This window comes from Crocodylus siamensis, chromosome 1 (assembly GCF_052110815.1).
Source record: "Crocodylus siamensis isolate JL-2025a chromosome 1, ASM5211081v1, whole genome shotgun sequence".
Classification (NCBI taxonomy): domain Eukaryota; kingdom Metazoa; phylum Chordata; order Crocodylia; family Crocodylidae; genus Crocodylus; species Crocodylus siamensis.
Genome location: NC_143395.1, coordinates 168,376,403 through 168,392,517, shown reverse-complemented (window position 1 = coordinate 168,392,517; position 16,115 = coordinate 168,376,403). Strand labels below are relative to the sequence as shown.

At 42.8% G+C, this 16,115-nt stretch overlaps 1 protein-coding gene across 2 annotated transcripts in view; it reads left to right on the top strand.

Moving 5' to 3' along the window:
- IARS2 (isoleucyl-tRNA synthetase 2, mitochondrial) overlaps positions 1 to 16,115 on the top strand; it is a 61,323-nt gene that overhangs the window by 1,243 nt on the left and 43,965 nt on the right. For both annotated transcript variants that reach the window (XM_090048655.1, XM_090048649.1), the window contains exons 2-10: positions 3,588 to 3,710; positions 5,421 to 5,574; positions 9,873 to 10,021; positions 10,111 to 10,160; positions 10,258 to 10,367; positions 10,455 to 10,545; positions 10,957 to 11,072; positions 14,167 to 14,336; positions 15,824 to 15,914. In XM_090048655.1, coding sequence (XP_089904781.1) covers positions 3,588 to 3,710; positions 5,421 to 5,574; positions 9,873 to 10,021; positions 10,111 to 10,160; positions 10,258 to 10,367; positions 10,455 to 10,545; positions 10,957 to 11,072; positions 14,167 to 14,336; positions 15,824 to 15,914 — 1,054 coding nt within the window. The remainder of the gene's footprint in view (positions 1 to 3,587; positions 3,711 to 5,420; positions 5,575 to 9,872; positions 10,022 to 10,110; positions 10,161 to 10,257; positions 10,368 to 10,454; positions 10,546 to 10,956; positions 11,073 to 14,166; positions 14,337 to 15,823; positions 15,915 to 16,115) is intronic.

The window sequence follows — 16,115 nt, the reverse complement described above, 5'->3', positions numbered from 1 at the left end:
CTAGGGAAAGTCCTAGTGCACAAAGGCTTCATTAACTATTCCAGGCCAGAATCTGGACTAGATAGACTTCACAAGGAGGTGGTGCAGTCCCCAACCGTGGAAGTCTTCAGTATTCCTGCCCAGAGCAGGGGGTTTGGACGCAATGATCTTTCAAGGTTTCTTCCAGCCCTTAATTTCTATGATCATGCATTGTATAAGGTTTGAAACTTCATCATATAAATATGATGATTATTGTACACCCGGCAACACTGGCCTAGGAGAACCCCCTTCTGTCACCCTCCCCCCCCCTTGCTCCCACAGCCTAGTGCCAGCTCCAGGTCTGGCACTTCAGGAGTGAGGCAGTGTCAGGCACAAGCCCCTGCACCAGTGTTGTTAGGTCTTAAATATGAAATTATCATATTGGAAGCTCAAATTACTGTATTTTCTGAAAAACTGTCATACACTGGAAAAAAATAAGTATGCAAATAAGTCTTCTTTTTCTTTACTTTATATTGCTCACTAACTCTCTACAGTGAGTGAGAGAGAGCTGGGTCATCAAAGTCGAAGCATTTCTTTATTTCAAGGCAAGCAGTCATAAGAAAGCACTGACAGCAAACCCAAAGTCAGTTAAGACTCCCTGAGAGTGACTTTGGTTTTGCATATGCTGCCTCAAATAATTGCCTCAAAAATTATTGTATGTTTTGAATTCTTTTAGTATTATCTATTTTATGTCATACAAGGGTTGAAATTTTCATACAAATAAGATAACTGTCGTATTTGTATTTGCCTTGCATCCAGCCCAGTTCCAGAAGCAGCAGCTGTGCTGGCCCTGCCCTGTGTCCCAGGTGTGAGGGCTGCCCTGTGGCAGAGGTGGTGGGTGCAGCCTCAGACTGGCAGTACTACGTGGCTCCTGGAGCTGGCAGTTTCAGGGCACGGGACAAATCAGTCCCCAGCATAGTGCGCTGCGGAGGATCGGGGACTTCAGAATGGGACTTGGTACAGGCAGGAGGCTGAAATGGAAGTCACAGATGCTGGGCGGGAGGAGGTGCTGCAGAGAAGAGCCAGGCTTCAGTCGCCCAAGTCCCTGAAAGGTGACAATGGGCTGCAAGGTGTCAGACCTAGATTCTCAGCCTGGAACATTTCCCCAGAGCTAGAGTGTTTAAGTTGTTTGTGTTTTAGAGCAGGTGGCTGGGGCTTGCAGGGTTTTCTTCCAAAGTAGTGACTGAGGGAGAAGAGGTGGTAGAGGTGGTGGAGTCCACACTTTGTATTGTAACTGATGGTTAAAGAACTTGCTCAGGAAGTGCCCTAGTCCAGTGATTCTCAACCTGTTTTGTACCAGGACCCATCTCTAAACATTGATGGCCAGTCCCAACCCAGTAAATAGTTTAAGTAGAAAACAGTCCCCTGGCCCTGCCGGTGCCCTTTGTTTCTGACCTGCTGCCTCCAGAGTCTGAGTGTGAGACTTTGGGAGCCCCAAGCAGCCCTTTTCAGGCTAGAATTCTGCCAGCCTGCAAGGAAAAACCTATGCTTTCCCACATTTGTCTTCTTTAAAGGATAATCCATTTTCTAAGTTCCTGACCCTTTCATATATGCTTGTAACCCACAGGTTGAGAAACATAGCCCTAGCCACCAATCTAAAGCTAGTCTGGAGTAAGCCACTTTCCCCCTTCTGTCAAAGCTGAGTGATTGTGCAGCCAGGGATTCAAAACTCACTGGGCCAGAAAGAGGGACTACAAAAGGGAGCCAGATCATTGTATGTATTTTATCCAGTGTCTAATGCAGCTTCTTGTGCCACTGCCGCTACCACCTTTTCCTCTGACTGCAGTAATCATGCCCCTTAGGGGATGTGGGAGGAGATGGGCATAGTTCATGAAACCCAAACAGGTGTAGGTGTGAAATGAATTCAGCAAAAATGGCTGCATTTTTGATCAGGAGTTTGATCAGGAGCGGAATGCAGAGTACTTGGTGAACTTTGGTAGTGAAAACAAGGGGTGCCTATACATGAGCCACGGAGCAGGTAGGCTGCTCTGATGCGCTCTAATTAAAGCTACTTTCCCAGAGCACGTGTCTAAACTTCCAAAGCATTTGCACACTTTCAGACACCCAAGAAGATAGATGAGTATTGAAGATTTTAAATTCTGCCTGCATGCCACTTTAAGAGCTTAAGTCCTTTCATGGGTCTGCACGATGGTGTCTCTCAGTTCAGTCTGAGTTATTGGTCAAGAACTTTAAAAGAATTTTGCAAACCTTGACAGGTTCACAGATGCTAGGGTTAGAAGGGACCTCAACAGATCATCGAGCCCGATACCCCGCCCAGGCAGGAAAGAGTGCTGGGGTCAGATGACCCCAGCCAAATGCATATCCAGCCTTCTTTTAAAGACCCTCAAGGTAGGGGCACCACCTCCCTTGGAAGCCCATTCCAAATTTTGGCCACCCTTACCATGAAGAAGTTTTTTCCTGATGCATAGCCTAAATTTGCTCTCTGTCAGTTGGTGACCCCATTGTTCCCTGTTGCCCCAAGAGGCACCCTGGTGAACAGAGCATCTCCAATCCCTTGCTGCATTCCCCTGATGTATTTGTAAGCAGCCACAACATCACCTTTCAGCCTTCTCTTGCGGAGACTGAAGAGTTCCAGGTCTTTCGGTCTCTCCTCATAGGGCTTGTCCTGTAAGCACCTAACCATACAAGTGGCCCTCCTGTGGATTCTCACAAATCTGTCAACGTCCTTGAAGTATGGCAGCCAAAACTGGATGCAGTACTCCAACTGCAGTCTGACCAATGCCACATAGAGGGGAAGTATCATTTCTTTGGTTCTATTTATCATGCATCTGCTGATGCATGATAAAGTGTGGTTAGCTTTGCTGATGATTTAGTCACATTGACGACTCATGTTCATCTTAGAGTCCACTATAACTCTGAGATCCCTTTCTGCTTCTCTGCTGCTGAGAGGGTCATTTCCTAACCAGTAGGTGTGCTGGATATTTTTGTGCCGTAGGTGCAGCACTCTGCATTTGTCCTTGTTGTACTGCATCCTACTGTGTACTGCCCACTTTTCTAACCTGTCCAGGTCTGCCTGCAATCGTTCTCTACCCTCTGGAGTGTGCGCTTGACCCCACAATTTAGTATCATCCACAAATTTGGACAGAGTACACTTCACACCCACATCCAAGTCACTGATGAAGATATTGAAGAGTACAGGTCCAAGAACCAAACCCTGCGGGACCCCACCATCCACGTGCTTCCAGGTCAATACTACCACTGTCTGGGTGCAACCGCTAAGCCAACTTGCCACCCACCAGACTGTGGAAACATCTGTGTCACAGCCTCTTAATTTATTTATGAGCATGGGATGAGAACATATTTACCCCAGATGTATCCTTGATTTTAGTGAAAGAAGAATTAATTTGGCCAAATAAATATCCCATTTGAGATCGGAGAAGGAGGTCAATATTATTCATATTTGTTCAGTAGTAGAGAAGTGAAAAGCCTGAGAAGAAAGGGAAGTCTTCTCTTATGGAGTTAGAGTAATCTTTTTAATCAAAATTGAATTGAAAATGCTAGGACACAATTGTATAATGATTTAATTGTTTTTCACATTGTTTTCACAGAAATGTGGCTTTTCAGAATTGTATTCATGGCAAAGGCAAAGGAAAACCAAGAAGGAATTTTGTCTTCATGATGGACCACCATATGCCAATGGAGACCCTCATGTTGGTCATGCATTGAATAAAGTAAATATAATTTTATGATAGTAGGTTTAAAGTATTACATGTCTCCTGCAAGATGCTGTATTCTCTCAGTTTGTCTGAAGTCAATTGAAGTTTATAGGGTACAGTACTTAATAAGAGGATGCTAGTATACATTTCTGTTTTACTGATTAGCATATCCAGTATTAACAGAAATGGCAAGGAGCAATGCATGCTCCTTTCTGTATCTTATTGTTTAGCTGTGGATTCATCCTCATTCTTGTGTAACGTGTGCTTCTCTTATTATGTTGTGAAAGGCATAATGTACATCTATATTGTGTGCATCTGTATAGTACATTGCATATAGATCTATGGTATATAGATGCATATATGGGTATAGATGCTATGTGTTATATAGTGACTTCAGAAGTATACAATAGCTCATAGGCAGTCTTTTTTTTTTCTGAAGGGTCTCTTCTGTTCTCTGGCATCATACTGATGTACAGTAAGGGGCGTGCCAGTTATCTAAAAATTCAGGTTATTTGAGAGTTCTACTTATCAAGGAAGTTAGGAACGTAGCATGGCCCACTAGGCTTCCCACAAGGAAGTTAGGAATGTAGCATGGCCCACTAGGCCCACTCTTCCCACTAGGAAGAGCCTGGCGCTGCCCTGGCCCGCAATGCCAGCCTGCCCTGCCCTGCCCTGCCCTGCCCTGCCCTGCACAGATCCCTTCCCCCTCCCTCTTCCCCTGTGCATGCTCGTACTCAGCTGCCTCCACCCATCCCCCCCACTTTTTTTCCTCCGTCTACCTATGCAGATATCAACTAGAAGGGCTCCTGGCAGCTCCTGTATTGGCAGCATCACTACCTAATGTAAAAAACAGAAATACTTCATGCGCATGCTGGATAGACTTGGCAAAGTGAGGATTTGTATTGGGGGATATTGGGAATTCTGGTTAATAGAGTATTCTGGTTAGTAAAATGCCGTTTAAGACGGCTTTTACTGTACTTTCATCACATTAGCCGAATTAGCAGGTAGATCTAGGGACCTTTCACCTTTTTCTGCTGTAGTATTTTACCTGGCATGCCTTCATGGCTTTTCTGTCTTAATATTGCACAGGGTGCTACATTTTGTCTGTACACCTTCAAAGCAACCTGTTGTGGTTTGACATGGAGGTACCTGGATTCAACTGAAAAAAGAATAATGATTTTTAATACAAAATTTATGTTCAAAACAATAATGCACAATTATTTTTGTATGTTTAGGTAGGAATCTAGGGGTGACAGTGTTGCATATTGTATCAAGAGCAAACAAGGATGAAATCTGGCCAACAGTTTTATAACAAAAAATGTGGCCTCCAGATTCCATCAGAGAATTGGTCACGTTGAGGAGGGGTATTGGATGCTGGCCAGGACTTGTTCCCATGGAACCCAACAGTAGAATCTGTCCTACTCCATACTAACTGCAATATTCCACTCTGTACTGAGTGTAACTATAAAGTTACAATTGCAGCTTTCAGTTGTGCTAAATTTGGATGTTCATTTTCAAAAGATGGTAATGAGTATCCTTTTTCAAAACTAAATAAAATACAAGAAGAGACCAGGATGGAGGTAGAAGCTTTATAACACGCCCAATTTGCTTGAGATAGCAGAGGTCTTCAAAACGAGAAGGGCCATTCAATAATATGTGTTTATCATGTTGGGGATAGTGATAAGAACAGCATTAAAAATCACTTATGAACTTGCACATTTCCAGATTTTGAAAGACATCACTAATCGGTTCCATATGATGAGAGGCTACAAGGTGCATTATGTACCAGGCTGGGATTGTCATGGGTTGCCTGTTGAAATGAAAGCTTTGTCAGAACTCCAAGCTCAAGATCTTTCTGCCATGGAAATAAGACAAAAAGGTAAAATATCTTTGTAATATTATTTTATTAAAAGAAAAGTTTGGCTTGAATAATGTGCTTTGTAAGATATTTTTGAATCTTACTGTATTTGGGTATCTTTCTTTGATTTTTGTTTTGGGTACAAGACACTGACATTTGTTGGGAACATAACATATTTACTTGCATATACCATACTTTTTTTTTTCTCCAGAAAATGAGCCCCCCAAAATTGAGATGCATGTGTTAAGCAGAGAAGCTGATTTTTTTTCTGCTTGGAATAGAACAGGGGTGGGCAAAATATGGCCTGCCAGGCCATTCTATCTGGCCTGCAGGGCGCCAAAAAAAATTTAGAAAATTAATATTAATCTGCCCTGGGCTGCCTGTCATGTGGCCCTTGATGGCTTGCCAAAACTCGGTAAGCGGCCCTCTGCCCAAAATAATTGCTTGCCCCTGGAATAGAAGCCCTCCACTTTGATTCCTGTTCGTAGCAGTAGTGGCATTTCTATTTAGGCAACTGAGGGAATCACTTGGCTTAATGGCTCATTGAGTGAGCGCATTGAAGATTGGGCTCTGTCCCTGCTCAATCTGTTGAATGTCCAGAAAAATCTTAATTTCTTCATTCTGCCTTCCCCAAAACAAAGTGCATGTCTTTTTTTTTCTTTGCATACCACATACCCTGTAAGTGAATACCATATTTGGGGGAATGTCTGCAGCATATTGCAGTGCCATGTAGAAATAGCTGGGCTAATCTGAACAAGCTGACTTTGGTTGCAGGGTGCAGCAAAGTTTGTGCAAAGTGCTGCATTAATGTAGATAGTGCATTTACTCAAATATAAGATAAGGTTCACCCCAGTCAACATGGCGGGGGGCGGTGAGGGAGAGGGGAAAGGACCCTCATCTTAGGTTCATATACAAAACATGCCTGAGTCCAGGTTGGGGCCAGAGTCATTCCCGCAGCTCTCTCCTATGCTTCTCCCCTGCCCCACTCCCTCTGTTTGCCTTCTGCAGCTTCTGCCCCCTTCTCCCACCTTGCTGTCAGGCTTAGCTTGGTTCCAGTTCAGGTTGGATTCCCTCTTGGGCAGAAGCTGGGGGAGTAGGGAGGGAGGGGCAGAGGCTGTAGAGAGCTGGGGTGGGAGGGTGCAGGTGGCAGGGTAGGCAGGATGGCTGCAGGGAGAAGTAGTGGGGGGGCCAGGGGCAAAGGGGCTGACTGCCCCCCTTGCCCCCCAGCCACTTAACCCCTCTAGCCACTGCTTTCCCTGTGGGGAGGAGACATGAATTCAAGGCAACTTTCCCATAATTAGATTCTATACCTGGGAAATTATAACACATTTATAAATTTTCCATGTATAGAATCTAATTATTGGGGAATCATCTTAAATTTGAGTAAATACGATATATCTCACTTCTCTGCTAAACTAATTACCTTGAGCAAACAGCTATATTAATTTAGCTACACTGCTTCTTATGCCCAAGGTAGGCTCATTGTCTGCCTGTGTAACTGCATTGTGCTGGGTAGCTATATCCTCAGTCTGCCAAGTACATCATCTAAGCTTGTAAAGTGGGTTAATCAAATGCAAGCCTGTTTAAACTTAAAATCGAATAGACATCGAAAAAGGAACTTAATGGACATCTACTCTTATGTAGGCTTATTTTATAACTGCATTAAATGGCTTAATTTGTTTTTGCATGTTTGTTTTCTAAATCTAGGCAGAGTTAGCATATTCAGTGAGAGCCTAGAAAAAGAGAATGCCTTTGAAAATTTAAACTGTTTTTCCCTTTGTTGATCAGGAGCAATCTCTTCTTTCCTCCCACACACTACTTTATAATGCTACAAAACTTTTTTGATGTTTTCTGAGAGTTTTGACTCTGGGGCTGGATTTTCAATTTAGGTTCGCATGTTTAGAGGCTTCTTTTTGCACGTTTTAGTTTGTATGCATAAGAAGAAAAGTTACGGAAAGCATAGTTACTTGATTTGATACATACTCTTCTCACTTACTAAGAAACCAAAGTTTGATGTGAAAGTGGATAGTAGAAGGAACCATGACAATCAAGGTGTACATGCAGCATGCTTGGGCAGTGTACTTACTAAACGCACTAAAGTTTGAGTTGTGTGATTTACCATTGATTCTTGTTAAAAGCTGTGAGTATTTAGAACTAGAGGTGCACTGATAATTCCCATATTGGATCAGCACCCGTATAGGGAAAATTGACAGAATCGGCAATCGGCTTTTTTTGCCTGATGTGGCTGATTTTTAAATGCCCCATGCATGCGAGCAGCCACAGCATGCATGTGGCCAGGAGCATAGCCTGGTAGCTTGGAGAGCAGTGTTGCCTGGTAAGTCTGTTGGGGGGAAAAAGTGGGGAGAGGGAAGGGGCATGAGGGGTGGAGATTGAAGCCCCTACGATGAGGGATAGAGTGGGGCTGGGGCAGGGGCGGGTGCTGCGCAGCTGGGATGGGGCTCAGGACAGAGCCGTGAGCAGCTTGTCAGGGGGCATGCTTCCGCTGCTGCACGCAGATCCAGGGGCACAAGCTCCCCGTGCCCTCCTGGGGTCCCTCCTTCACCGTGGGGGCCTTGATGCCCTGGCACTCAGTCTTCTTCCACCCACTTGGCCGTCCACATGTGACTGCTTATCACACCAGGTGGGTAGAGTGGGTAGAAGGCAGCCAGGAGCTGGATCCCCATGTGGTGGGGCAGGAACCAGCTGGCTGCAGCTTCACCCCCTCCTGGCTGGGTATCTGCTACCCAACGCACATTTCCGTGACTTCTCGACACTACCTGTGTGTTGCCTGGAGTGGCGCAGGAGGAGGATGAGCCACTATAGTATGCCCATCTGGACAGCTGCAGCAGCAGCTTCGCCATGAAGCTGCTCATGCTGGCTGTTTGGCAGGTGTCGGTGGGAGTATAGCACGGGCTGCCTTGGGTGGGAGTGGTCAGGGCTTGTCCCCATGTGGAGTGATGCAGGAGCAGCTGCAGGCTGGATTAGGGCTGGGGGACAGATTGCACCTTCACAGCACTGCCTGGGCAAGATCATCTGCATGTGACCCCCTGCCCTCTCCTTTTCTCTCCTCAGTCAGCTCCTGAGACCTAGCATGAGAGCAGCCCTCTGCCCCCCCACATCCACGTTGCCCAGCCCACCCCCCTCCCCACCCATACACCCTCACCCCACACAATATACAAGAATAAGACTTTATTTTGAGTTATGCTATCACCTCTATATACACTACTCAAAAAATAAATTGGAACAAAATTATCTTTTGAAATTAAAATTAAAATGTTCTAGTAGATGTTTGATTTTTTTTTTAAGTATATTATTTGTTTGTTTTTAATCTATAATTTGTTAAAATGCTATCTTCTGAAAAATGTTGTGCGAGGCCCTCGACAGCTCTCCAGAAATCAAATGGCACCCCCAGCCAAAATAATTATCCTCCTGTGCTCTAGGCAGTAGATGTTTGTTTCAGAAGAGATAATGGGATAGCTGACAATTACTTTGTTTTCTTCTCCTGTTATCAGAACCTTCTAAATACTGTCATCACAGAGCTTTATACCCCAACCTCCAATTTTTCCTCCTCCTTGCCTGATTCCTCTTCTGCCTCCTCTCCAAACCCACATATACATCTTGACTGTTACTTTTCCATGCCAGAGTACGTCATTGCATGATTCTAGATTATTTCACTGCTGTCCTCTGAGTACTGCACATAGCTAACCAAATAATAAGGGGGGGAATCTCCCAAATTTTTTATATAATAATAAGCATCAACCGTCACTTGAAAGTTATTTGAGATGAACATTTCAAGCCACTCTTGTTACGAAAAGCATCTGTTAAACTAATTAATAGTGATTTCAAGTTGCTTGGAAAAGTTAGGAGCAGCAGTATTACACCTTTTTTCAGTTTACATTTGGAAGGCTCCCTTCATAACTAAAATGCACTGTTTAAGCCCTTTTTCCTTTTTAAAAAGTTCATTTAAGTTCTTTATGAATGTATGCCATATCCCTATTCTTACCAGAGGAAGCATCCTGCTAGAATTAGGCAGACAAGATTCTTCAGGTTAATCTGATATCTTTAGGCTATAACCTACACTCCTGCTGGAATTGGCTTTAAAAACAAACCATTTACTTGCAAAGGTTATATTTTATATAATTCAGTTAGTAGAGGACTGTTCTACAATTATTTTTCCTCAGTGGAGATTTATCCTTCTTTTAATAAATAACCTACTAGCTTGGTTTAAGATTTGATTAACTTGATCAAATGAATTTTAAAAGTACAGTATTTTTGGGGCTTTGTTTTTTTGGTTTTTTTAATCCATTCTTTTTCTTCAGCCAGAAAATTTGCAGAAAGGGCAATTGAGAAACAGAAATCTGCCTTCATCCGCTGGGGCATAATGGCAGATTGGACCAATTGCTACTACACATTTGATGGGAAATACGAGGCCAAACAACTAAGTGTCTTTCAAAAAATGTATGAGAAGGTATGCTAGCTCTTTGTTAACTGTACCTAAGTCACAAATTATACTTTCAATCCAGTGAAGTCTGTTTCTTTTTCCCTCCTTCCCCTTAGGGTTATATTTATCAAGACTACAAACCTGTGTTTTGGTCTCCTTCAGCAAAGTAAGAATCAACATACCATTTTATTTCATTTATATAAGTAAAGAGACTAGTACATTTCATATGGTTGTTTTTTAACCTATGTCTGATCTTTACCTAGTACAGCCTTGGCTGAAGCTGAACTTGAGTACAATGAGCAGCACATCAGTCGTTCTGTATATATCAAATTTCCATTGTTGAAATCTCCTCCTAAACTAGCCTCTGTGATGGGTATGATTTGTATTTTTTTTATTCATAAGACTATAATAGCTTTGGCTTTTATAATAAAATAATGTACTCTTTATTTGTATTTTATAGATGGATTATCCAAGATTAGTTTGCTTGTCTGGACCACTCAGCCCTGGACAGTTCCAGCTAATCAAGCTGTCTGTTATATGCCAAATTCAGAGTGTGTATTTTTAAATTTGTTGTTCTTATGAATTTGATTCTATTTTTATTAGTATCCATCTGCAGCATTGCAGTTAAACATTCTTCATAACATGGCTGAAGTAATCAACATTTCAGATGTATTAATCATATTTTTAATTTTTGAAATACAAAAAACCCCTTCAATTAATTATTAAAAGAGTTAAAAATGAAGTTACTGTTTTAGCAATATTTTGTTAGTTTAGAGCTTGATCTTAAATTCATTCTCTTATTCATTTGGAGATTTGAAAGTAAAACAATTGTAGGAATTGTGTTAAGGATAACATTGAAAAAACATAAAAGTGGAAAATGTTTTTAAAAAATGTAATATTACGATGAACACCCTTTTTTCCCTTGATGGAATATTAACGCATTTAATGCCTTTGTGTCTTAGGTATTCTGTTGTGAAATGTACAAATACCAGTGAATGTTATATCCTGGCTGCAGATAGAGTTGAATCTTTGGCTGCCATCTTGGACATGCAGTTTGAAGTTATTTCAACATTCAAAGGCAAGAGCTTAGGGATATTGTGAATATTAGTGTGTTACAGAACATGTTGTAGATTACTTATTAGGGGTGCACCGATAGAGATTTTGGAAACCGATAGCCTATTTTTTTTTTTTAAGGAGGCATACTGGCTAATACTGATCCGATTTCTGATACAGCTGCGTGCAGCTGGTAAGTCTGTGGTGGAAGGGGAGAGGGAAGGGAAGGGGCATGGGTTGGGGATGCAGACCAATGCCCCCCCATGGTGAGGGAGGGGCTGGGGCAGAGCATGGGATGGAGCTACGGCTTGTCCGAGGGTTGGGGGCAGCTCCCACTGCTGCACACACCCCAGGAAGGCATGCGGGGGGGCGGGGGTCATGTGCCCCTGGATCTGTACAAGATGGTACAGGGCAGGCTGCAGCTGTGGGCTGGGCTGCACTGGCCTCTTCTGGTGGGGGCTGGGCTGGGCTGCTCTTGGGGTGGGTGGTGGCACTGGGAGAGGGGCTATGGGGGGAGATGCACCCACCCCGAAATTTACCATGGTCCCCCCCCATAGCCCCCTTCCCAGCACCACCACTGCCTGCCCTGAGTGCAGCCCAAACCCCTTCCCCCTTCCCCTCCTCCTCCCCCTCCCCCACATGTTGGGAAGAGCCTGGCACAGCCCTGTCTCCAGCCCACAGCTGCAGCCTACCCTGCCCCTCCCCTCCCTTCCCCCACACAGATCTAGGAGCACATACCCTGTCCCCCCTGTAGCTCTGTCCTGTGCTCCACCCCACCCCTGGTGGGCAGCACCTACCCCAGCTTCACTCCTTCCCTCACCACAGGGGTGTTGATCTGCCTCCCCCCGCCCACCACAACAGACTTACCAGCTGCATGCAGCTCTCCAAGCTGCCAGGCTGTGATCCTCACTGCCTGCATGCTGTGCTGCAGCTACGTGCATGTACAGGCATTTATCGGCCAAGTTATTAGCCACATTAGGCCGATTTTTGATACCACCAATTTTCTTTGTATCAGTGCCGATCCAATGTCAGACTGATGTATCGGTGCACCTCTACTACTTATTAAAATGTTGAGATAAAATGTTGCCAGTAGGTCAAGGGAGGTGATTATTCCCCTCTATTCTGCACTGGTGAGGCTACATCTGGAGTACTGTGTTCAGTTCTGGGCCCCCCACTACAAAATAATGTGGACAAATTGTAGAGAGTCCAGCAGAAGGTGACAAAAATGGTGAGGGGGCTGGGGGACAACCTACGAGGAAATACTAGGGGAGATGGGCTTGCTTAGTCTAGACAAGAGGAAACTTAATAGCAGTCTTCAGCTACCTGAAGTGGGGTTCAAAAGAGGATGGAGCTAGGCTATTCTCAGTGGTGGCAGATGACAGAACAAGAAGCAATGGTCTCAAGTTGCAGCAAGGGAAGTTTAGGTTAGATATTAGGAAGAACTTTCTCACTAGGAGGGTGGTAAAACATTAGAACAGGTTATCCAGAAAGGTGATGGAAGCTGCATCCTTGAGGGTTTTCAAAACCTGGCTGGACAAAGCTTTGTTAGGGGTGGTCCTGCTTTGAGCAGGGGGTTGGCCTAGATGACTTCCTGAGGTTCCTTCCAACCCTGACTTTCTATGATTCTAAAAGCATTTTGTTTGCTTTGCTTTAAACTTTGGACCTATACTCATATAATAATATTAGCTTAAATAATACAAAAATGAGGTAAACTTAAATGACATGAAGACCAGGTGATCAGGATTCATCCTAGTGACTGGTAGAGGGTGGTAAGAATAGCTAGAATTCTCAGACAGATTTCAAAATGCTTATAGAAGCTAGTTGCACATTTATAAAATGTGAATAAATACCTGGAATATACTCCGAATATATTGTACATTACAGCTGAGAAGGGGAGCTAGGAAAAGAACTCAGTTTGATTGTGCTGTTTTTGGGGGTGGGTTTTAATCCTGAAATTGGGATAGCTTCTGAACTCAAATTGGCTCAAGTGCAGTTTGTCTGTGTTGAGTCCCAGGTGAAATTAAAGTAGGATTCCCATTAGTGTACTAGACTGCCTACCTCACTGTAGACTTCCTGTGTAAGGTGTTGACATACCTTAGTGCAGTAACATCAGAGGTGTTGGGAGTGATAGTTATGTTAACATGCATTCATGATCAGTGCTGATGATCCTAGGTGATTGCTGGCTCAGATTTCAAACTATTTGTCTACATGAGGAAGGTAGTACAGGGTAACTGATATGCATGCTGTAAGTTTACAACTTGGCTACATGCTAATTTTTAGTGCAGTGCACATAGGCTGCAGTAAATGTAAGGTAGGTAGCTTACTCCATTTTCAGAGTTACTGGTTTGTATGTGACGTATAACAATTGACTCAAGCCAAGGTGATTAGAATCTCTTGGCAGGAACCTCAGTTTGGGAACTTTTTTTTTTTTTGTTTCCCATAGCCTGAATTTGTTGAGCTTCTTGCTGTCTGACATAATTATGAATTAGCTGTTCCAGGCTTCTATGGGGGGAGGGATTCAGTAAGGGTTTGTACTTCGGGGTGAGTAGCATTACTGTTTAAATTTGATTATTCAGTTTATTTCATTCTGGTATGGGGAAGATGTTGGCTCCTTAATGTCTTTATACTTTAGTGTTGATCGTGTAGCATGTGTACTACATACTTTTCCTGTATTTCTGTCTTCGAGAAGTTAATGTGACCTGCTCGCAGTCATATGGAAAATTAGAAGCAGAACTGGAAATGAATCCTGGGTCTGAGGTGTGGTCCTCTGCTCAGTCCACTAGATCCCAGTGCATTACACTGCTTTAGTTTCTAGAGTTAAAAATCAGTTCCTTTTATGTTGGTTCCTTGGTTTGTGAGAAATGGGAATGCAGTCATCTCCTGGAGGTGCAGACTGGTTTCTGTGGGTCACTGCTTGTGAAGTAGGTTTTAAGTATTCTGCTGAAAGGATGATAGCTATAAAACAGCAGGGTTTGGGAAGAACCTTTAGGTGCTTGACAGGGGAACATGAGATTCCTGTATTATGTGTATTTTTTTTGCTGATGAATTGGGATTCTTTTGTACTATAAAAGCTGTGCTCATAAATTGCTTATCTAACAGTATCTCTCTTCTTTCTTCAGGTATAGATTTGGAGAGTGGTTCTTGTGCTCATCCAACAATTCCTGGGAAAGACTCTCCACTATTACCTGCAGATCATGTGACAATGGCAAAAGGAACAGGATTAGTTCACACAGCCCCAGCTCATGGTATGGAAGATTACAGTGTAGCTGCCCACCACCAACTGCCCATGGTACTTCTTTGTTTTTGTTTTTGTTTTGTTTTTTTAATCTTGTTTTAACCGGTCTGTTTTGTCACACCTAGAATGTTAAATGTCATAGACTTTACAACTTGCGTATGAAATTTTAAAATGCCTGTGGTACCTTATTATATAGCTAACTCACTGGTAACTTGGGTCTACTAATAAATAGGCTTCATATTTGAAGAAGGAAGACATAAATTATGAAGTAAGGGAGGAAAAATTGTTCTCTCTTACATCCTGTGGTATAAACTTGGCAGTGTAGGAGTGGAATAAGATACTCTTTTTGGGGGTGGGGGAAGAGGTTGAATCAAATGACTCCGAACACAGACACAATGGTTTGTTGGTGGGGGGGGAGTCTCCATGAAACCACGAGCAAAATAGGTAATTTGTAACTATAGTATTTCTCTCAGTGGGGCTTTACTCCTTCAGGAACAGCTTGGGTAGGAGAAATAAATTTACTGCTTTTTACAGGTGTTAGAAAAAAAAACAGATTAGTAGCCACAGAACTAACTACAACTCTGTATTGTAACAATAACTTACCTTCTTCTCTTTGCTTGTCAGGATTACTACATAGCTTGTCATTGATCACCTCCTGAATTAGTCCTTGAGAGAGTGATGCCCAGTAGACTATTGTAGTGACTTCCTTCCTTTTGCTTTGTTGCAAAAAGGGAAACTTGGACAAAGACTCATACATCAAGCTATTAGCAAATCTGGGAGTAGAATCTAGGTATCTTCTCTCTCAGTCCAGTCTTTAACCACCGGAGCCTAATGCTTATAATGTTGTTATAGGTAGTAGAATTGATGATGGAAGTGGTGAGTGTTTTTCTCCTTGATCAGTGCTAAATTAGAGTTGTGCCATAGTAAAGGTTTTTGAATGAAACCTAGAGCTTAAATTCTTGCAGTGTGTTGCTGCTAAAGATCTTGTCTCTCTTTTTTGCAATGTTGGAATTAAATTTCCAGTGTAAGAAGATATCACTTTCCTCATGTCCACCGATAGCTTTCAAATGGAAATTATTTTTGTCTTCTATACAAAGTCCGGTCTCATCAGATGTAGTTGTGTTTTGGTGATGGATGAGGTGATCCTAGGACATGTAATCAGTTTGCAGTATCTGTAATGGACATTCTATATTTTAAAGCTGACTGCTAATGTTATTCAGCTTTTACATGATCATCTTTTTTCCTCTCGTTTTTAATTCTTGAAAGGTAAGTATTTAAGCTTTGCCTGAGTGTAATAATAGTGAAGCTGTATGCTTACAAGCTCAATGAAGTTAAATCTCTTGAATTGTCAAGTTTGCTTGCAAATTGGCAAGTCAGGAATGTCAAACTTAGTGTTTATAGCACATGAATATAAAGAGCCCCACCATTTTTTCTGAGCCAAGACAGAGGTCTATTATAGGCCTCTCCAGTTCACCATTTCACATTCTTAAATATAGTGGTCAGTATTTTATTAACATAAGCTAAAATGTTTTTGTTCCTAGGACTGTCTTGTTGATGAAGGTGGCTTTTTTACGGAAGCTGCAGGTTCCGAACTTCAGAACAAGGCTGTACTTGAAGAAGGAAATGAAGCTGGTTAGTATTTTGTGTTCATCCAATTATTTTTTTAAAGCATAGTCTCTCAAATATTTTGAAGGTTCATGTGACCCAAACTGCTGAAAGTGAACAAGATATTGGCACTTCGTTGCTAGGAGGATGGGAAGTGAGGACTGGGAAAAGGGAAGAAATTAAGTCAGCAGCAGCAGGAGCACTGTGTTCTTTTGTTAACATCAGACT